The sequence below is a fragment of the Falco biarmicus genome, chromosome 4 (genome assembly GCF_023638135.1).
Source record: "Falco biarmicus isolate bFalBia1 chromosome 4, bFalBia1.pri, whole genome shotgun sequence".
In the NCBI taxonomy this organism is placed as follows: domain Eukaryota; kingdom Metazoa; phylum Chordata; class Aves; order Falconiformes; family Falconidae; genus Falco; species Falco biarmicus.
Window position 1 is genome coordinate 109,441,881 of NC_079291.1, and position 23,246 is coordinate 109,465,126.

Here is a 23,246-nt window from a genome sequence, read left to right on the forward strand (position 1 = left end):
AATGGTTAGAGGCATTCATTCCAGCATCCCAACAGAAAAATGATTGATTGAACACAGATGAGTGGTGAACATGAAACTCTCAACCCAGTGCCCAACCCTGCGGTTCTTACCCAGGTTTAACAACTGTAATGGTCCATAAAGTTCCTGGAACTGCCCCCTTCATCCTCGCTTCCTGCAGCGTGACAGCCAGTGATTGCAATTCCCAAGGCATATATGTCCTGTTACCCAGAGAACTTCCACAAAGCAGAGCTCCACACGGCTCAAGGGAAGGCTGCCTGTACCACAGCTGCTGCCTTATGCTAAAATAACAAGTTAAATATATATATATCTCACCTTTAAACGACCAAAAATCAGAAGTGGCCAAGTTGAGTATATATGCCAAAACCAACCTTTTTTTTCACTGTTAGGCAGTAGCTGAATAATAAGCACCAGCCAAGATCAGCACCTGGAGTACCTGTGGCTACCACGGAGCCAGCGGCCAGGAAGGACCTTCAGTTGCTAGTGACAGTCACCCCATGGCAAGGGGCACCCATGCCCCGTGGCCACTTGCTGCAGCACTCTAGCCAGGAAAATTCAAATCAACTAACATCTCTTCTAACATCATTGCCTTAAGCCATTCAAGTCTCTGCCACATGAATTTATGAAGTAATAAAAGAAGGATTCTTCGGCATTGCAGTGTCAGGTGCTGACCTGTGGGCTGGGCAGGGATGGCTAGTGAGATGGTGAGTGTGCAGGCCACAGTGGGGCCACCCACCGGGCCCAACGACATGCCTTCAGGTGGGAGCAGCCCGCTGCGGCCCCCTGGCCCTGCCGCTCCACAGGCGCTCCCAGAGCCGGCTCTGCTCAGGTCTGCCATCTCTCCTCTGTCGTCTTCCTCCATCTCCTCTTCTTCCGCTGCCTCCGCATTCTTCTGCTTTTGCTTTGCCATCTTGACGTTCAGACAGCAGACTCAAAGGCTGTGGAACAGGACAGACAGCTTTATGTTAGTGCTGAAATGAAAATCCCTACTAGAACCAAAGCAGAAGCAAGGAAGGACAGTGTGAAGAGGTGGAAAAACTCCCATTTCAGGAATGATTTCCAAGCGCGTACACACAAACTCAGCGGCTGGGTGCTGGGGGACAAGCAGGACAAACACCTCAGCAGGGCATCCATGCCTGCCGGCACTGGCCTGCCACATGCTTCACTCAGTGCAGGCCTTCCCTGCCGACACGCTTACACCTTGTGCTCTTTGTAAGTGTGTTTCTCCACGCCTATCTCCGTTTTCAAATAATGCAGGCAGGAGCCAGCCTCTCAGATGGCAGCCGTGGAGCCACATGCAGCCCAGTGCCGTGACACCGTGACACCATGTCACTGTGGCCAGGAGCTGGGCACGAGGCTGGCACAGCACCCAGACAGGCCATGGCCACCGCCAAGCCGGGATGGCCACCCCTGCCCAGCACTGAGCACACCAGGGGCCACCGGGCTGCAGCCCCCACAACACCCGGCCACGTTAGCTCTGCACCTCTATGAAGCATTTGAATCTGAAAATTTAGTAAGTATTGCCACATAAACATAGAATTAACAACAACAACAAAAATGCAATCGCATTCCCTTTCAAACATTTGTGATATGATATTGTGAACATTTTTCCACTGTATAAATTTGTTGCCTTGAGCACAGATGATATTTATGGCGGAGCGGGCAAAGGAGTGAGACAAGGATTGTCTACAGCGGTAGTATGTAATTAAATACGCATGCACCTAACAAATCAAGAAAATGTTCGCTTTCCAGTACTATGAAGAGCATGTCCATTCAAATGGCTCAGCAGAAATAAGAATAAACCAGATAGAAACAAATAGAGATATGTGTTTCGGAGACAGCACCGCAGGATTACGTACACACCGAACCCCTGAGCCGTAAACAGTAGTGCAGGCTCAGGCACTTCGGTTACCCACCAGCTCCCTTTTCAGACACTCAGATTCCCTACATTGTAACTAACATGCTGTATACACACAACTTACCTATCAACTTCCCTTTCCTTCGCAGCAAAACCATTACAGGATTAGTTCAACAATTACACACCAAACAAATACTTCTGTCTTCTTGCACAAACCACACATCCTATTTTTCATAAGAACAGCTCAGTATTGAAGCCCACTTCAGTCCATTTATTTTGACAGTATTTCACATAAGGGGGGTGAAAAGGGGTGGGGCGATTCATTGCACAGATTTTGGTTCTCTTTGTTTTCCCACATGATTATGTCACACAACCCATCATTAGGAGCTCAAGCTGACATGCCAACTGTCTGCACAAAAACCAGCTGAGCGGAAATTAAAATGCCAGTGGAATAGAACATGATTGTCATGAAACCCTTTCCTGATGGATAAAAGCTTCAACGTTGCAGCGAGTGTTCCATGAACACACAGTTCCCCTGTGCCGTTCCCACCTCTGCCTTCACGGAGGGGGGCTGCTAACTCTCTTTCAGACAAACACAGTGGGAGCACCTGTATTTTTCATACGAAACGGAAAAGCACATGAAAGCCCGCAAGGATCCAAATATTACAATGACTGAACAGCTTGGTGCTCCTTTCACACCCGCGCCAGATCAAGACCCAGATCCCAGACGCCAGCCTGCCGCTCCAGCCCCCAGATCACGCGTGCGGTAGTGTAAGGGTCGGTCTAAAGAGAATGATATTGTCTCAACATTGCTAACAGAGACCTGGAGATGGAATGTGGTCCTCATGGACACCGAGACCCAGTGACCCTGAAGGAGAACTGCATGGTACTATGTATTCTATGTCTATGAGTACTATATAGGAGTATATACATATCTACTCATAGGAGTACTATGCCGCTCCCTGATACCCGGCACTGGAAGGAACAACTACGATAAGGTCGCATAACAAATGTTGTTGTTACAACGAACCAGAACATGTGTGATAACCTGGCTCAAGAAGGCAGAGACTGACAACAATCCATGGGCCAGAGGAGGAGCAACGTGTATTGCTTGGCATAAAAGAGGACTCCTTAGCAACCGAATTTCAGGAGATCTTCCCCACCAAGGATCATGACAATTGGAAGGACCGGCGGGACACTGCCTGGACCTGGAACCATAGGGACACCTTGGACCCGTGGTGGTAGCTATAATCCTCTTTCCTTTTTCTTTTTATTTTATCTTTTCTTCACTTTCTGTCTTTCTACCTATCACACGCCGCTTTACAGGCAGACAATAAAATTGTGCTGTTTGATTGAAGTATAACCCCCCGGTGTGGTCGCCTTGATTTTTGCGCTTCGAGATCATAGTAAACGAACCATCACGAGTCCACTGAGTGGACCGCGACAGGTAGCTACACCTGCAGGGGACCTGACAAACGGGACTGCGTCCCAACGGCAACACTCTCATTGCAAACACAGACATGAGGAGAGCAGCAGGAGCGAGACCCAGCTAACCGCCAGGACTGTGCCTTAGGCAGAGCGCGGGGGCATTCCCCACTCTTCCTGCTGAAGCGGTGAAAGGAGTTCAAGATTGATGAGCTCGACGGGAAAGACAGTCTGAAGATCTGCTTTGGTATGAAGAGTCCCGGCAGGCCGTGACCAGGCACACACTCCCCGCTTGCTGGCAGAGCTCAAACCATCAGGCCAGAAACTCACCCTCGCAACTCCTTCGGGCAAAGGCTCGGTGCTGCAAATCCTCAGCAAAGCAGATAAAACCTCAGAATTACAAGGAGTAGGGGACACCCAGGTTCTTTGTGCTGTCGAACTACACAGCACTCTGTCCAGCATGCCTGCCGGGGGGAATGTATGCTAAGGTGTCCCACTCACTCATAAGGAAGCTGATTCTGATTTTCCAGGGGTTTCAGGTTCTAGATGTCACGGGAACAGCCAGACTGACGCAAAATGGGTCTCAACACCAAGGCTGAGGCTTCCATCACCCTCCTTGCATCTGCTCCTTAGAGTCACTGTACCTCCATTCCCTTACCTCTACACACAGACTTAGTAATCTCTGATATTTACGAATATCCAGGAGAAAAAGTGCTCTGTAAAGGCTAAGTCTAAATAATACACACTTATCCAGAGAATCTACAGTCTAATTTACAGTAGAAATTAAGACAGCATCAGTGTTCTAGAAAGAAAATACTTTTCTGTGGTAATTTAGATACACACTCTTAACAGGAGTCAAAACCTTGCGGCAGAGGCTCAGATCACGCCTGCTCCCTACAGCCCGCACAGGACCTGCTGGCAAACAGCAGCCAGAGGAACAGAAAGCCAGCAGGAACATTGACTGAGGCACTGCCAGCCAAATTCTGCTCTCACTTATCCTATTGTGAATTTCCACTTTCCCCCCTCCATTTACTCCAAAGATTTGTTCATAAAACAGAAACATTTACCCCATGACCACCACTAAATAAAAGTTGAAAGCAGTAGATTTCTCTTTTCTAATTACTATAGAAGAGTTTTAAAACTATTCCAGATGCTGAATAGCTAAGAAATGTCAAATACAACACCTGGTTATTCAGAGAGTTGCAGCTGTTTCCTCTGCAGACTACATAACACATCGTTTCTTCCCTTTAAATAGTTTATGCCAAGAGAAAGGCCACAATCTAATTAGCAATACCATTCAGGATAAAAAACAAGTTGCACTTAGATAAGGTCTTTTGTTAATCCCACTGGTTTCCCAGCAGCTCTGAAGCAAGGGAGATTGCCAGTTCTTGTCCAGTTTTAACATAGATGTTTTCCTTACATTCAGAAGCTTACTAAGGTTCCCTATATCAATGAGCGAAACTCTTCCCTGTATCCACCCATACGCTCTTCACGTCACTAAACATGTAGAACATCTGCACAGTTTATCAGAAATACCTACACACTCACTGGATGTGTACGTCTAAAATCCTGTTTGTGTAAGTATTCAATGAAAACATGCTGCAGGCAGGAGCAGAATGACATGATAGATAGGGAGGAATGCTCAATTACAGTGAGACAGAGAAGGAAAACTGTAACACAGAGCTGTCCCAATACACTGGACCTAACAAAAAAAAAGACAACGCCCAACGTTTCTGGAGTTACAAGTAACTTCAAGAACGTGCCAAGAACAATGCTGCACCACTAACATTATTTTAACTCTCTCTGAAGTTCCTTCTGAAAGCAACTCTTGCAGAAAAAACAGTTTTTAAAGGATCAGTAATATCACAACATGACTTCGTTGGGAAGGGTTTGGAAGACAATTTTTCGGTCCTTAGCACTACATTTTCACTTTTTTCACTTTTCTTCTTGATAGCAGAAAGTCTGGTAGGAATAATTTTATTATTATTATTATTTTTATTTTTTTTACTGTAATGAAGTGATCTTTCCCGCAAGACGAGCATCTTCCACAGTCCTGCAGTCCTGGCCGCCTCTGTGTACTAAACAACAACCCACTGCACAAATGAGACCAGACTACCAATACCCTGGAGCATCAGACATAAACACAAACTGTGCTGATCCTCGGTCCTGCAACACATATGAACCCTGAAATAAAATCTATTTAACTTGAGCTCAAGCTGGTTTTTTCTATAGTTTACATGTCTTAACTAATCCCATGGCTACCTAATAAATTTAAAACATTATTCCATCAATGATGTTGGCAAACAAGCTTGAGTTTGATCGTGGCACCTTTTAACATCTTAAAATAAAAATATCCAGTTAAGTAATTTCAAAAGCAGTATTTTAATATACTTCTAATTTCCAGCTATTACCACAGCACTGTAGAAAGAGCCACTCTGTTCAGATCCTGCCTTCACATCAGCTCTTTCTGCAGCTGGGACTCCATTAAGATACTTTTCATGCTGCCACTGGGTGCACTGAATGCACTACCAGAACTGGGAACAACTTAGCAAAGAAAAATTCCTTGAATACTTAACTAAAATGCTGCCATCTCCCTGAGTAGGTTTAGAGAGTAAGTCGAGGACCTGGCAAACCTTGTCTGCGTAAAGAGTAAAATCTTAGTCTTGCTGTAGTTGGGAGTAAATACGGGAGGCATAATTACACTGTGACCGGCTTTTCTGTACCTCTGATATCAGGAGCACCACACTGGAAAAAACCACAAATGTTAACAGTGGAGCAACCCGGTTCAGTTTTAAAGAAAAGCAGGCTGCAAAAGGGAAGTTTACTTCTACCAAATGCAACCTCTTTGTCACAGAGAGGCTGAAGTGACATTAAAGTTTTCCCTGGTCCAACTGTTTTCACAGTTGTCTGGTGTTTAACTTGGGTCAGGTGGCTGGGTTTTAAGAAAACATGATGCAAAACCCAACTGCCCAACAGTTGGAGCTTCTCCTGAAGAATCAAACAAAATTCAGCAGCCAAAGGCTATTTTGCTACAATCAAGTATCCGCTTTCTTTCAGAGATGAGACTTTGGTGAATATGAATTGACATAATTTCTGATACTCTCATTTCCCCGTCACGGGGATAACAGAGAAAGCCAAAGATTTGTTATGCCATTGATATCCTTTGTCCTTTCAAACCAGAAGCCCAACAGATGGGCAATGAGGAATTTGATAGAGGCCCTAATGCCCCCCAGTACTGCTAACGATGCCTCTCTTCCATCCAGAGACATCACCAAGAAACCCAACTGGGAACCGTAGGTGCTAAAGTACAATTTACGCTGACAGGTTTATAGCCTGTAAAGATTCTGGCAGCCTTTAAATCAATTATTTCCACTTGATAAATATTTTTACAATTGAAACTAGCCAGACCAAAACACATTTAGATTGTTGCATTGTCTAACTCCAGGGCCTCTAGGCTTTAGTTGGTCTTCGGGGTCGGTGGGTTTGATGCGTGTGGATAACAGATGTGGGTTTACATAGTATCTGCTAAAAACATTCAAGGTTTATGTTACTGCCTTTCTGGTCTCTCTTTGGTGCTGCATTACAGGGACATTTTGACCCTAAGTAAATTTCTTGCATTAATAATGTTATCAGACTAAGAAAAGCTGAAGTTTTATAGGTGTATACAGCTATGAGGGCAAATAAGGAATATATACGCATCCACTTCATCCAGTCACGCCTCAAGTCAATCAAAACCAAAAGTTACAAGTTTTGTATCGCTTCAAACAAGAGGAAAATGGGAGAATCACTCTTCAAAGGTACAGGAATACATCAGAAAAACCCACTCAAAAAGCCTTTAGGTAAGTCTGTGGGATGGACAGCTTTCTAACAACCGCAGGGGTACCAAACGCTACAGTTTTGGGTAAAACAGCCACACAGCAGATCACTGGTGGGTAACGCTCAGCCCTTGGGAACAGGAAGGCTGATCCTGTGGAGCATCGAGCACCCTGGGGGACCTGCACCTTGTAGCGTAAAACCCAAAGGAGATGTTCAGCCAGCCAGCCTTGACGCTGCCACCTACCACAGGAACAATCAGAAATCTGACTTTTGGTAAAGAGGAAGGTCAACAGTCTTCCAGAGGATGTTTTTTCTTGATGTGCAGCGCACAGCAGCCAGTCGACGTTCCCATGCAACTGTGGTAAGCAGAAGCAGCACCCTGAGTGCACCCGCCGTCCTTACCGTGCCCCGAACGCCCTCGGGTGGGACCCCCGCCCCCTGCCCAAGAGCACCGTTTGCACCCAGCGCTGAGCACCCACCTCTGCCCCCCGCCCAGCCTGCCGGCCGGGCCCCGCAGCGCGCCCCCACCGCCCTGCCCGCCGCTGGTCACCCCCCAGCTCGGCCACCCCAGCCAGGCCTCGGGCACGGCCGGTGCCGCGGTCGCCCCTGGCCCGTCCCGCCGGCGGAGGAGCCCGGCTGGTGCCGCTCCCTGACCGCGGCTGCGGCCCGCGCCCGGGGAGGTACGGGCCCTGCCCGGGGGGGGGGTCGGACCCTGCCGGTACGGGCCCTGCGGGGGGGGTACGGACCCTGCCTGGGGGGCTACGGGCCCTGCCCGGGGGGCTACGGGCCCTGCCCCGGGGGTGTACGGGCCCGGCCCGGCGGGGGGGTACGGGCTCTGCCCGGCATTCACTCATCCCTCTCACAGGCAACAGCTGAAGCAATCCATGCGGACACCGGGCAGGCACCAGCCGCCGGGGTGGGAGGGCCCGTCCCGGGCGGGCAGAAGGACCGACTCTGGTGCCCGTTCGTTTCGTCGGTTCAGCGGGACCCCTCGCTCCTCCGCCAGCGCAGCCACGGCGGGGCGGCCGGCGCTGCTCGCCTCACGGGGGAGGCGGAGATAACCGGGTCCCGAGTGGGCAACGAGCCTGGAGCCCGGGCCGGCCGGGGCCCCTGCGCTGACAGGCGGGGGGGAGCGGGCGGCACCTGCCCTCTGGGCCGCACGCACCGGCCCCGGCCCCGGCCCCGGGGAGGGCAGAGCCCGCCGGGGGGGAGCCCCGGTCCCGCCCCGCCCCGCCGCGGGGGCCGGGCTGCGAGGCGAGGCGGGGGCCGCCCCGGGGCAGGACGGCCGGGCGGCGCGGCGGGGCCGGCGGGCGCGATGGAGCCGCCTGAGGGCTGGGACCCGTACGGGCGGCCGGCCCGGCGGACGCAGTGGCTGGTGAGCGCCCTGGCCTACCACTACGGGCTGGACCGCGGCGTGGAGAACGAGATCGTGGTGCTGGCCACCGGCCTGGACCAGTACCTGCAGGAGATCTTCCACCACCTGGACTGCGCCGGCGCCGGCCGCATCCCCGGCGAGGACTTCCGGACGCTGTGCCAGGTGCTGGGGCTGGAGGAGGCGGCGGCGGCCGAGCCCGAGGAGTGCGCGGGGCTGTGGGACGGGCTCTCGGCCGAGCTCACCTTCCGACAGTTCCACGCCCGCCTCTGCGGCTACTTCAGCACCCAGGCGGGCAGCGCCGCGCCGCGCCTGCCGCTGGGCCGGGAGAGCGAGCACATCGAGCGGCAGATCCGGCTGCGCAGCCCCCGCCGCCGCCGCCGGGACCCGGCGGTTCCCGGCGCGGCGGGGCGGCCCGGCGGCGGGGGGCAGGCGGCGGGGCGGCGGCCGGCGGGGCCCTGCCCGCCCGAGTGCTACGAGGAGGTGGTGGCGCTGGAGCGGGCCGAGGACCGCATCGCCAAGCTGGAGGAGGAGAACGGCAGCCTGCGGGAGCTGGTGGAGGACATGCGGGCCGCCCTGCAGAGCAGCGACGCCCGCTGCCTGGCGCTGCAGGTGAGTGCCGGCACGCTCGGCTGCCTGGGGGGGGGATCCTGAGACCCCTAGTGCCCCCGCCGCGGGCAGGGACCCCCCCGGGGCAGGCTGCCCCCAGCCCCGTCCCGCCTGGCCTCGGGGGCAGCCCCTGTGCCCGGCCAGCCCCGCGCCCCCTCACCGGGCAGAGCTGCCCCGCAGCAGCCCAGCCCATCTTCCCTCCTTCAGCCTGCAGCCGCTCCCCCGTGTCCCACCGCTGCGTGCCCATGTAACCCCCCCAGCTTTCCTCTGCCCTGCCCCGGGCCGGTCCCCAGGGCAGCAGCCCGCAGCCCCGCTTCCACCTTTGGCAGCAACATCTTTAGCAAAGTCTGGTTACACAGAGAGACTTCAAGGAGGGATGTACTTTCACCAGTGTGACATTCTATGTATCAGGGATGCGCTGAAAACCACCCTGCTAAAATTGTGGAAGATATCCGTTTAACAAACCTGAGCGTACAACTGCTGCTGGTCAGTTATGTGACAGTTACACCTTGCTGGGGGATGGGGAGGGGGGGGCAAAGTAAGAAGGAACTTTTGGGTTCTTACCTGCACAAGCATGTGCAGTGACTCAGCCATAGATGCCTGAGATCTTTGCCTCAGGAACAGAAGTGTGTTTTCTTCAGAGCACGGTCATGGGGGTTCAGAGTTGGAGGCAGATCTGCAAACAGTCCCTGGCTCCTCCATTAGTTCTGGGGCAGGTTTCTGTTCCTGCTGTACCAGCTCAAGCAAGACACATACACGTACCTAAACAGCAGTTAAATTACTCTGGCATGAAATAGCCTAGAAGAGGCAAAGCACTGAAGGGCAGAGCTCACTTGCTGTTCCGGCAGGTCAGCCCTGGCTAGATTTAACACTAACACAGCACCCGCAGGACTCTGCTCCACGTGTGATGCTGCCATTTGCATTAGCTGGCTGTCCACCTTCACAGCATCCAGTGTGGCAGGTGAAAGCCACTTGTACCATTGCCATTTGAAAAGCGAAAGGATGTCAGAAGCAAACACAAAGTTGCCAAAGGCCCCAGAATGAATCAGAAGAGCAAAGAGCTCCAGAACTCCACCGCCTGCTCTCTATTCACTTCTACTGAACACAACTTAAAAAACATAACTGGAAGTATTTTCTTTTTTTCAGAATACTAGTTGCTTTTTGACGACAGACTATAGCAGTGACATTAAAGCTGTACAAAAACTTTTGCAATAACTTGATTTTCCACTTCAATGGGTAGTTTTAAAATTAAATTTATAGATAACCAATTTAAAAACTCCTTTCCAGCGGTTGTTTTCTTGTCTCTGTATTTCACAAAGGTAACTTGTCACTGATCAGCTAGCTATAGGTCATTAAAAAAACCTCCAGTGAGACACAATCCATCCATTTTCACTCTTGATGTGAGTGTTTTACTTGCCAGTTGTTTTAAAACACATTAATTTCTCCCTGCTTTCTGCTCCTGTTCATTATAGGTAGGACTGCGGAAAAGCCATGCTAACCATAAGGACGAGGGGACCTGTTTTGTAGGGAGTAAGAGACCATTAACACAGAACAACTCCCAGACCAAGTGCCTTCAAAGTGTCCTGAAGGAAGTGGAACTCATCCGGAGCTCCAGGGATGGGCAAATTGAAGAAGCAATTAGGTTCAATCAAGAGTTAGAAAGAGAGCTGAAGAGCTCTCAGGAAGCTCTGGTCAGTCTGGAGGATTGCAACCGTAACCTGAAGAGGGAACAAGCAGAAATGAGGAAGAAGGTTGAAGAGGCGAGGCACGCCGTCCTGAACAGCCTCGGCAAAGTGAAGGAGCTAGAAGTGAAAGCTAACGAAGTGCCACATCTGCAAATATACATTCAGCAGCTAGAATCGGAACTGCAGCACTATAGGTAAGTTTGAGTCCATCAAAAAATGCCAATAAAATCACAATGTTGGAACGCAAGTTAGCTTGAAAAATCACTGATGGTAGCTTATTAAACGTTTCCAAATACATCTTCTAAAATATAGCCAAGAGGGAAACTAGAAGCTGTTTATCAATTTTCTTGGGAGGGATCCATGACAGAACCGGGCGCGTTCAGCAGAAGGTTGCCCAAAATCAGGGCGCTGACCTACAGAGAGCTGAATTAGTCCTCAGACGTACAGCAATAGGACTCAACGGAGTAACACTTCAAGTAAGCCTCAAAAGTAATTGATGACTGTCCTGCAGAATCCGCTTCCAACACACTTATTTTTTCACCTTAACTAGCTAATATCAGTGCAGTCATTTCCTGCTAGTTAGGTCGCACATACAAAGCCAGCGGTAATCAGATGGCTGACACGCCGTTTCTTATAAAACCTCTTCAGCTTGTCATACGCATTGGAGTACACACAAGGCCAACTTCTGGCCAGCAGTTTTAACTCTGCGGTGACTTTATTGCTTCCTCACTCACAGAATATGTAATACTCCAGAAGAGAAAAGTTAAACCACTTTCCTAAAACCACACCATAATGTGGTGGGAGTCTCAAACAAAAATGAGATCATCCAACTAAAACCCACTTTTGTAATAGCATAAATAGTTTCCAAAAGTCAGAAAGCTGGTCACAAATTTAATAGCTCACTGCTTTTGTTGGTTTTTATCTCAGACAGAACTTGGACTCATTGATGGTTATTAAGTGCTAGGCATTTCTTTGCAAGTTTCAAATGGACCTATGGAATAAAATCCTGTTTATATTTTTACTGACCCAAATTATACTTTTTTCCTAACTACTAAATCTAATATTTTAATACATTGTCTATTCTGAACTCCTTGTCTCTTCCTAAACTTATACTTCCTCTGTTTGCTTATAAGAAGAGTTCATAGTGAGTTATTTGTAGCATCTTTGCTATTGTACTGTTTTATGAAGTGAGGAAATTCTAAAAATAATAATTTTATCCAGTGTCTTTCTATAAGCATTGTGTATATTAATACCCGTGTGGCTGCAGAAGATAAAAGCATTTATTTAAACATCTATAGGAATTTAAAAACACTGTGAGGGCACATAATGTTTGAGGTGACTGTCGTTTACAGGGATATCTGGATGAATGATACAATTCTTAGTGGCAAGAGAGATCATGCTACTTGTCTAGTCTATCAGGTTCTCCCTGGCATGAGCAAAGACTTAAGATGAGTTCTTGTCCTGCAGAATTTTTTTCCAGATTATGGTGGAGGATAAAAGTTGCCTTTAAACAGGTAGGGAGGAACTAGTTAAAGACAATAAGAAATGTCAGCTGGGCCTTGCAGAGCAGGAACTTTTATGGGTTACATCAAAACAAACAGCGTGAGCTTAAAAATGTAAATTATATGTTCTTTGTAAGATAATCTTCATCTATAATATTTATTTTAAAATTGCATGCTCATTTTTAAGGGGATTGTAACGCTCAGGAACGATGCTAGACCGACTGTTTGAAAACTATACTCCTTTTTTAGCCCTGCGGCCCATTTAGCACAGGACCAGGCCAGCTTCCACGTGCAAGACCCTTTAACGGATCTTAATTCTATGTTAGCCATAAAGCACTTCTGTCTCCCTTGTCCATGTAATGCAGCCCTTGGCTTGAACAGTTGAACAGCAGAGCCACTTAACGATGATTGTGACTTGCATGCCTGTGGTCCTGTTCCACGGCTCTGCAGTATGTGGAATACCGTAATTCCACACACTCCATAGTGTGGCGCAGAGATGCCCAAATTGCCAGAAAATAGGTAACTGAAGCAGTGCAGAGCTCTGGGTTACTGTGATGAAAGAACTGAACGCTGGCAGGGCTAGCTCTGCGCTCTGCAGCCATCGGCAGCGCGGCTTGTCCCACTTGCTTGACTTGCTTCCACTTGTGCTAGAGATGGCAGAAACTCCTGCTCATGGAGAATCATCTCCTGTGGTGCAGAAGTCCAAAACCCATGGGCGTAGCTTGGGTGAGGCGCTAGGAGCGCACATGGAGGGGAAGCTGATGAGTTGGCCAAAGCACAGAGATTGAGGGACAGCTGCTACCTCCTGCAGATTTCCAGTCTGTCAACGGGCAACTGTATTACTTGCAATGTTATTTAAGTCGGTATGTATTACGCTGGGTGCGTGTCTTAGGTTTTGGTCCCCTCTCTCCACCATTTCTACTGTCGTTAATTTTTTAGTCCCTGTCAATTTTGCGGGTCAGCTCAGATACTTTAAAGGTAAACTTCAAGAAATTCCTTTCTGAAAAACATGAGTTAAATTCATTTCAGAGGGAAAAGATGTCACAAGAAATTGTATATGTATCATTGCTATTATATATTTTTTAAATTGCATAATTTACAATGTCAGTATACAGAAAAGTTTAGGAAGTTATGCAGGTCCGATTTTTTTATGCAGTGCTGCCTGGAGAGTTATTCTCATTTTGTACAGTTACACTTGATTTCGTTTTCCCAGGTATAAGACTTTTCATTTGTAACTGATCAACTTTTCCATTTTTGGACTACTCTTCCAGTTTCTCAAGATGATATTGGGACTAACCTCCAAATTGCTGTCTTTCCCTCCCAGCCTGGTGTCAATTGCACACATGTAATTTCTCTTTCAAAAGCTGGAAGCCTAAATGAACATACTGGCTAGGTCCCAGGACAGATTCTCGTGACCTCCACCTGGTAAACTGTCTTTATCTGAGAGCAAATCGTTAACAGCTATTCCCTGAACTCCTATTTTTCCCCATAAGTTTTGCTCCAGCTCAAGGAACATCCATGTATGCTAATATAGTCTATGATTTATAACTATTGTTTATAAGAATGCCACACCTAAAGATGTTACTACAATGAAGGTGTCACATCTACAGCTTCTTTTTATCCATTCAACCATTTTCTCTGTCGGAAAAGGAAATTAGATTGGTTTGACATGAATTGTTCCTGCCAAATATAAGTTGGCTGTGTTTTCTATACTACATTGTAGGTGGCTCAGAAATTGATTACTTAATAAAGTTTACAGATTCTTTTTCTCTTCAATAGCACTGAAGGAAGTAACAGAATTTAACAACCTTTTTTGATCCTGGTGTACCAAATAAAAAGAAAGGTCATTTAGGATTGAACTAGACTTCATAATGGAGATGTTCACAGAGGTTTTATGTTGCTGTGTTAGCCAGCAGCACAGTAATTACGTAGGTCAGTGGAAGGGGTCATAAAATACTAAAAATGCTTCCCATGTGCATGGTCTGTCTCCCAAATTACTTAATTATCCATCAGCATTTATATGTGTGAATGAGAAGGAATCCTTTTTACACGGAACGCAGACAGTATTGTTTCCTCCCCTCATAATCTTTTATAAATATGAAGATGGAGTCTTCTAGCATAATTTCCTCCATTGTTTCTTTCATAAAGTCACCAGTGTTAATTTTTCTAAAAAATTACAGTTTCGGTTATCCTATGTCAGAAATAGTTCAATTTTTCTTTTAGGAGACAGTGTCCTGATCTTTTCAGTAATTTCTCAGGTTATCATTTACTCCCTAAAAATATAACAAGATGGACCAAACAGATCCAAATCAATAATCCAAGAACAGGAGAGGAATATGGAAATATTCCTAACTCGTAAAGAATCAGCTCCTTTAAGTGAAGAAAGAAAAGCCCTAGGAAGGAAACACTAATCCACAAAAGGAGGTGTACATAGTAGGTTATTTCTAATTGGAATGATAATGCATGTTTTATATTTAGACATGTTAGAACTGTTCTATTTTTTAAAAATAGACATTAAATAAAGAAAATCTGGACAACTTTCTGCTTGACTTCTGTCATCAATACCAGCTACTTGCTGGTTGTAAGGTGAAGTGCATCTTGGCAATTTATTTCAGACGGCACGAAGTTTGGATGGAGGCGGCGGGTGTGCATGTGCTGGACCACACAAAAGGCTCGATCGAGCTGCAGGCGATAGGTACGTCCTTGGGCAGGAGCGAGGACAGGCAGGGAGCAGTGACTGATGGCAGGCAGTGAGAGCTGTGACAGGCAGGGGACTGAGCTCATGGAGAGCAAAATAAAATGTTACTTTGCAGAGTTATCTCTAAGAGCACTCAAGCAGTTGTTCTAGGTGAACCGAGGTGATGTCATTTTATTTTCTAATTCTGCTTGTACCTGATACTTTCTTCCACTTAAGGATGTGAGAAGTTATATATTACATAGAAGTCTGTGGAAAAAAACCCACAGAACTTAAAGTTTTTTAAGAACTTAACAGAAGCAGGTGAGCATGTTACCATCATACAAAGCTTAGACTACTTGCATGTCTTGCCATAGAAGAATGATAAGTGAAGTGAGCAAATCGGGTTACTACTTATTCGAAACACTAAAGGAACATTCTGGTTTCACAGGAAGGGATAATGGAAGGTATTGTTACATATGGTAGAAAGAACTATAGAGAGAAATTTAAATACGTTAATTTGATATTGAAGAAAGCATAGAGCGTCTCTTCCTATGGAAGAGCTAAAATGCAAGAAGAATCTTTTAGTTCTTTTTAGCATTAATAATACTTGCTTCCCATAATAATAGCAAAACCTTTACTTAAATCTATTCAAATTAATGCTAGTGCCTTTTTCCAGAAGGAAGCTTGTGCTTGGGTGCTAATTCTGACATTGGAAATGTATCCAGTTCTCTGGCCTTACTCAGTGCAGGGCTCTTAGTTACACGGTGTTTATTCTTGGGAGGCTTTCCCTGGTTTCTCGCTAAATCCTCTTTTTCATCTGGCTTGCCTTATGTGCTGTGCTGGGAGTAAATCACTGTGAGCACAATAGCAGTGCCACACACACAGACCCAGTCCCTGGGCTGGACGTGCTTTCGCCGTGTCCCAGGCATCCTCCCAAGCTCTGCTGAGGCACCATTTGTTGAACCCGCCGTGGCTGTCACTTAGCAGCCCCCACTGCACGTACCTTCCTGGGGACGGAGAGATTAAAGCGCACTGCAAGCCCTGCCGTAGTCAGCAGTAACAAAAAGATAGTCCAAGCCAAAGGAGTAGGTTTTGTCATCTCATACACACTATCTGGCACAGGCAGCTGCCTCTTAAAGCTGTCTCCTCCTGCCCTTCTCTGTGTAATTTGAATCATGCTGACCCCCTCCTATACTGGAGAGGTTATTTTTCTCACCTGAAGGTGTGCAGTCACTTTTTCTGCTGAATTAGTGCCTAGAAATTCAGCCAGCAGCTTGGTGGACCCCATGCCTCCCTGGCAAGCTGCATCACACCTCTCCAGCTTTATCGTCTTCCCCCAAGAAAACAGACACCTTTTGCTGCCCAAACTTTCTAGGTGATGCAACATATATACCTTGTCTTATGCCAGCAAAAGCTGAAGATTAATTTCATACACAAAGATAAATTAAAGAAAAAAACTGCTCCCCCACCCCTTTCAAATAATTTCCGAAGACTGGGCTCCCTGTCGGAGGCTACACCACTGAAAGCATGCCTCTAGAACAAAGTCACTCACTCGCCCTCATTGCAAAAGCCAAAATCAAACAGAATTGGTCCCAGCTGGTAGGTGGCCCTCAGCTGCACCCCTCCGGATCACCTGGGTGAGCTCCTGTGCAGCTCCTTCCTGTATCGCATATTAGCAGTGTGTTACCTTCTGCCATAAAGGCTGCCCGGGTACCTGCCGGATGGGCCTCCCTCACCGACCGTGGGGCATCGCTGCCGTCTGCTAGTGCTGTGCTCAATTTATAGACCTTAGAATTGCATTAACCTTGGTGATACCCATCGAAGAGATCCTGACCCTTCAGCTCCCGCTGCGTGTAGATACAAGCACAGCAAACTCCACGCATTGTGGGTATCCTGGGAATGGAGTTACCAGCTTAAGACAGGGATCTCTGCATCTGTCTTGACCTAGAAGCCAACTAACATCAGTCTAGGAGGGCTGCATAAAAAGAACAATTATTATTAGCAATAAAAACGCATCCATAAGCCAAGAGTTTGTAGCCTCCTGTCCCAAAGTGTTACAGCTCATTATGAACCTGGCTGGCAAATGTTGCCCGTGCAGTCACACACTCTTGATTTATTTCTTAAGCACGCCTCTCATTTACTCCTTCAGCAAGCCTGACAAGTCTGTAGCCCCTGCTGCTCAGGGGATGCCTGCTGGAGCACCCAGCTTCTCCCGCCTGGCTGGAAGGTCCCTGTATGACCAGGTGCCCCCCGCGCTCCGCTGGGGCACCCTGCCACCAGACCTGCTGCATTCATTGGCAGCGTTCCTTTGCTTGTAGGAGTAACGGGAACATAACAGGGCAATAAGTCTACTGAATGGAAGTTTACCAAACCTCCCTAATAGATGCTTCAAAAAAACAGCCGTATTGTAAAAATTTGCTTTTTCTTCAGGTCAGTTTTGTAAGTCAAAGCAGCAATACATAACCTCAAAGTTTAATAGCAGTCATACGCAACCTATGGCTTAAACTTGGGGCTTCTGTGTTTACCTCCCTGAATGTCAAAGATATTGACAAAACCCTGAAGTAGAAACACAGGGGTGAGACCCTGAGAGGACCAGGGTATTGACAAGCCAGGCACTAAACACACCTTTTGTATGAAGTTTGCATCGACTCCACCGAGCCCCTCCAGAGATAAAATTAAAACAAATCAACCAAGCGGGTTTAGCACAGGTCATTTTTGCTGTCGATTCACATAAGTTACTTGGAAAACCCAGACACTGCTGACCATCTGCGCTCGGGCACAAGCAGAGAATTCTGCACTCTTTTAAGCTTCTTATTCTGCTGGAGGCATTAAAGGGGAATACATTTTTCTTTCCTTCATAAAACTTGAAAATTACTTAATGAAAATGAGGAGAGAAGTTCTACTAAAGCAGTAAGAAGTGATTATTTACTCTTTGCTCCTCATCTCACTTTCCTTCAGGGTACAAAATAGACAAGGTACTTTGTAAGCTAGATGCTGACAACCCAAGTTATCCAACAGATTCAAGTGATTTGTTCTGCTAAAAATAGTCTGCTCTCAGAATACGGACAGATTAACGGTCTACAGGGGAGGATACCTTCTCTCTTGAGCGTATCCCCAAAGCAACAGTGATGTGACAAGATGAGTGAAGTCACCCTAGAATAGTTCAAGGGAAATTTGTGTATGTTATGCTTAAAAAACAAAACTCAACAAAAATCCTTTTAATTTATGCACTAGGAGGAAAAAAAAAAAAAAAAAAAAGAGCATGGAATCTAGACATGCTAGAGGGAGCTGCCCACGCAGACCTGCCCTTCAATTTGCAAGAAATATGTTCCATTTCAGCAGCTTGCTTCAACCAGTTGTCTAACAGTTAGTCATCCCGAGAGAGAAATTAATGTAGCCTCTTAATAGGTGCACAGGCAATCATTCTATTGAATCATTTATTTAAATTCTCAAAAAGCTTTTTTTATGTAGTGTAAATACTAAATTATCTGGAGACCTGGGAAAACATCTAGAAAGTAAAATCAATTGACTCTGTGACTTCGCTGGGAACTTGCCATAACACAAACCAGCCAAATTAAGTTCTTAAACCCCATCCCTTAGGATAGCACAGGCAAGATCACAAGATTTTAAATACCGTCACGTTACTTAGGACACTGCCAGGGATACTCACAGAGGTAGATAGTCAATCTGTATTTAAAACTGCCTAGACTCTAAGCGGGGGTGGGGGGGAGAGGATGAGCTAGTAGGTGTCGCTGATGTTAGGAAATACAATATAGGCAATTTCTGTATTTTCAATGACACAAGACAATTATTTAGCAGTACTGCAAATATTTGCGGGAGTTTGTTCTGTTTACTCATCTTCTCACCGTAGTCAGAATTCTGGCCGAATCGCTGGCCGTGTTTACTGTACTGTTCTCCTCCTTCCTTCTCCAGTACTTTTTTTCAACTTTATCAGGATCTCATCTGCCTGCTCAGCGGAATGATTAAAATCCAGACTGATACTTGCCTCTCTAGCACTTGGCTTAGAGTATTCTCTTTGCGATGCTCAGCATATTTTCCTATATTTGCCAGATTTGCCTGCCAACGTGAATCCCAACTATTCATAACTATAGCCACTGAAACAACCTAAGAAAAAACACAGTCACAACTGCCCTTAAACTAGACAAAGAAAAGAAAAAATAAAACTTTGACTAAATGCATCTGATCTTAAAGCTTCAAGTTCTGAGATAATCCCAAACTGGGAACACAGAGACTGAGATTTTTTGTGGGGGCTGGGGAGAGGAGAAGGACAGGAACATCAGCTGGACAGAGTGTTTGCTTCAGTCCGTTATAAAGAAGAGATATTTTCACAATTCCAGATGTAGAACCTACCTGTGTGCTCAAGTCAAGCACCTAAAAGTTGTAAGATATATCAACAGGCTGGCTTTGGTTGTTACTTACAGAGATCATTCTTTATCTATGAAAAAAGGAGGGGGGTTGTACAGTTTTATAGCTTTTCATAATGCCCATCTGAAAATCTGATGAATTCTGACAGTGTCCTTAAAGGATCACAAAGTTGCTGCTCAACTTTAAAAGACTTGACAATGTATGAAAAGCATGGAATGAAGCTGGGTCACTACTGCAGATACCTGTATCGCAGGATGCTGACTGCGTCCTATTCACTGATGCCATTTCACATAGGAACATACTTTATAAAAAAAAGTGGTTGGACAAAAAATGTCAAATGTAAGCTCTGAGCATGATACATCTTCAGAAATTTACTTCTGTATAACAATTAGCTTCAGCCTTCATAGCATCCTGCTTAAAACCACTTGAAAAATAAGGCGTAGAAGCTGTGACTGACCGTGTGTTGCAGTCCCTCCTTGTTTGTGGAAAAAAATGTTCTTTGAAGGGTGCCTGAGCTTCAAGCGCTAATTGCCATCACATCACACACCATCCATTTCAAGAAAAGAGGTGCCAAGTGGTAGGAATCAGGTTACAGTGGAAAGACCCCAAACCTTGCAATAAATCTACAGAATAAAATCAGGCCCTGTGCTTTGTTCTGTGAAGAGTCTCTTTTCAGAGCAGAACGTTTCAGGGAAGGGTCACGATGTCACATTAATCATAACACCGAGAAATCTGGCATTCACGAGCACATCTGCTCTGCTTTTATTCTCTGTACTTGACCCCCTTGCATGTCCTTGGTGTTAGTTCACATAACTTAAAAGTATTTGGAACTGCATATAGTGGGGTCAGCCGAGTTTAAAGCAGAACATTGTCAGGCTGAAGTTGAACTCCGAGGAAAGTATTTTCACACTGGAGCTGGTAGGTCTCCATAGCACTCTGCTTAGCAGAAGATTACACAATATAAGCAATCAAAGCAAAGCCAATGCTTATGAATACTGCACAAAAGTAGGTTATGCTACCCATTTCTGTGTCAGCAAATAGCCAAGGGTGGGATTTCCAACAGTATATGTGCACCTGTATTTAGTAAAAAAACAGTATGCGTTACACCTGTATTTTGTGGTGCATCAGCGTGCTGACTCCCCGTGAGCCCGCTCTAGAGCTCCTGCATGGGCACAACGTCCTGAGCATCCCACACCCCCGTGCTGCAGAGCTGCACAGCACAAACCCGCTCTTTGGAATTCATTCCAGTGATTTTATACCCCACAACACAAGCACGCCCTTGAAAGCACAGATCTCGGATATTCTTTACTGCAGAACAGTCAAGGGGGCTGTTTATAGCTGTTTAATTCGGTGGCCTGACAGATCTGGCACGAACGGGGTAAACAGATGGACCACTCACTTACAGAGACTGCTCTGATTTAATATAGATACAGGCAAAGTACTCAGGCTGAACAGTTCATCCTCCAAAAATATAGTTTGGAAACAGTTTAAACTAGTTGCATATTTAGGTTACATCAGGCAAAATTCCACATAGACAAAAATAAAAGGAAAAGCAGAAATATTGTGGTCCTTTATTTGGACATTTTCTTGCTGGGATGTTTTGATTTTTCCTATCTGAATGACATTAAATCACTACAGCTAAATTCAATTTCAAAATACCATTTTAAGACATGAAAAAATAAATGAAACCCACATGGAATACTTCATTTTATGTTGAAGAGGCAGCTTCCTTAGATGCAAAACATATTTTTCCTCGGATTCCTAATTCAACCAAACAAAAACAAAGAAAAAAGGAAACATTTGAACTGCTATAAGCAAAAGTCAGGAGAGAAGCTGGTCCTTAGCCTGAAAGATCTGTATTTCCATTCATGATCATACATAGCTCTGCTTAATTTCCAATCCTATCCACAGTCCCCAGGACAATTCTTTTAGGAGAGGAAAAAGAACAACAACAAAAAAACCCCAAAAGGATGCTCTTAGCTGACATGGTTGGAAAGCCGGTATGTCTGTGCTGCTGGAGCCCTGCCCGTGGTGTGCCTGGTTTTGCAGGAGAAGACTTCTGGCTGTGAAATATTACCGCCACTGGTACGATATTCCCGGGTGAAGGCGCTGACTTGGAATGAAAGACCTTTTCAGTGTAGCCAGGGGGTTGGCATCTTTCAGAAAAGTTATGATTGATCTCTATACACTAGAATTATATACTGAGTCTCTTCTTGTGCTGTCAATCTTACGCTTGCTGCTTTTCTCCCTCTCCTGTTGTTACCCACCTTTGCTCTCTTTGGTTTGGGGTTTTTTGTTCATCATGATCTACGGTTTCCAAATGGTGCTTCGAATACATTTTAAAAGAGGAAACTTTAAAAAACAAATTTATTTAAAGCTTTTTGGGTAAATATTATGCACTATGTGAACAATGTAAGCTCAGAATTCACATCAAATAATCATGATTAAACGTCTAAAATCCTGAGAGCTCTGAAGTGTATAGACCTGTACTTTGTATAAATCAGAGAAACTATCAATCCCTAAGGCCTGGCACTTGTTGTGAAGCCCCCAAAATAATTTATACTTAAATTGCAGTTCTCCAGCGTTATCAGTTATGGCTCTGCTTCTGCAAACAGCACTGTCTTGTATCAAACAAATCTTTTCTTCTATTTAGGATACAGGTTACTGATAATCTAAATTACCTCTCTATTAAACAATGTTCTTTTTAGAACGGAAGATTATTAATGCTGGAAAGGTAGCAATTATTTCTTCCCCTTCCAAGAAGTGAGCTTTTCTGTGGCAGGCTCCCATGGATTAGGCTAAATTAACGGAGTTCTGTTGTGGGAGCGAGCATGACGCATGGTACCGAAGTCACCGGGAAGTGACTGATGCTTCACTGCCTCACGTGCTCCAGTCAAAACTTTTAATTCTATTAATCTGCATCCACCTGTCATTATATAGACGAAACAAACAGAAAATAACCCCTAAGCAAAGCCATGGCTCCCTAGGCAGAGCCCCCCCAGAACCTCCTGCCGGCCCCTGGAGCTGCTCCGGCAATTTCTTCCCGTCACGCAGGTCTAAAGAAAAGGCCACGGTGGGCAGGAGCAGGGAAAGAAAGAGCAGTTCTGCTCATTACTGTGAAAAAGGAGCTGTCAAATCGTCACCTTCCTTCAGCCTTCCTCCCTCGCCCGCCTGTTTTTTGACCCAGGGAATGGAAGTGTAAATCAAGCATCCAGGACGAGCGATGGGCCCGCGGGGTCTGCACAAAGCAGAACGAGAGGCTGTTGGGAGGCAGCAGGCGATGCTCAGCTGCTGGTTTCCTGGATTTCGTTAGGACAGAGGCTGGTGCTTGAACAGCCATGGTGAAGGACAGATGCCCTGCCTTCTCCATCTCTAAACACAGCCCGTAGGGTCCCTGCATGCATAAAATTAACTGTAACCCGAGGGTGTATATCTGTGGTCAAAGGGAACAGGATCAGCAGGACCACCAGTGCAAGGAAGATCCGAACTGTCATTGGTCAGGCTGCAGAAAGGGTCAGAGCACGGGTTCAAAGCAAAGTTTTAACTCTGGCCACAAGAATGGGTGATTTTAATTAAGTTCTGTGTTGGAGGGAGAATGGTACAAGCGCTCGTGATAGGCGAGATGGATGTGAACTGGGAGAGCTGTTGAAATACAGACAGAAAACGGTGTGTAGTGTATTGTTTTTAAAAGCAGGCTTATGAATTATCCATCCATTCAGCACATAGAGGCCCAAGTTCACTTTTAGGTGTTTATTATTTTTTGTGAAGTTAAGCAAACCAATGCTTCTGAACATTTCTTCTGTGTTTTAACCAAGCTTAAAATAAAGCAACTTTTCAAAGACAAAAATCCTCCCAGGACCCTGGGAACATATGCTGCTTTGCCATGTTTACAAAAATG

General features: G+C 46.2%; 2 protein-coding genes across 3 annotated transcripts in view; one reads left to right on the forward strand and one right to left on the reverse strand.

The window, feature by feature from the left end:
- Window positions 1-23,246, reverse strand: part of CFAP92 (cilia and flagella associated protein 92 (putative)) — an 89,288-nt gene that overhangs the window by 31,853 nt on the left and 34,189 nt on the right. The window contains 2 exon segments of the mRNA XM_056335113.1: window positions 111-299; window positions 390-956. The gene's annotated coding sequence lies outside the window, so the exon portion shown is untranslated.
- EFCC1 (EF-hand and coiled-coil domain containing 1) overlaps window positions 8,164-23,246 on the forward strand; it is a 61,310-nt gene continuing 46,227 nt past the window's right edge. The window contains exons 1-2 of one of the 2 annotated variants that reach the window (XM_056336377.1): window positions 8,164-9,101; window positions 10,571-10,977. In XM_056336377.1, the coding sequence (XP_056192352.1) occupies window positions 8,433-9,101; window positions 10,571-10,977 (1,076 nt within the window). In that variant the 5' untranslated portion in view covers window positions 8,164-8,432. The remainder of the gene's footprint in view (window positions 9,102-10,570; window positions 10,978-23,246) is intronic. The other variant, XM_056336378.1, reaches the window with a different exon arrangement.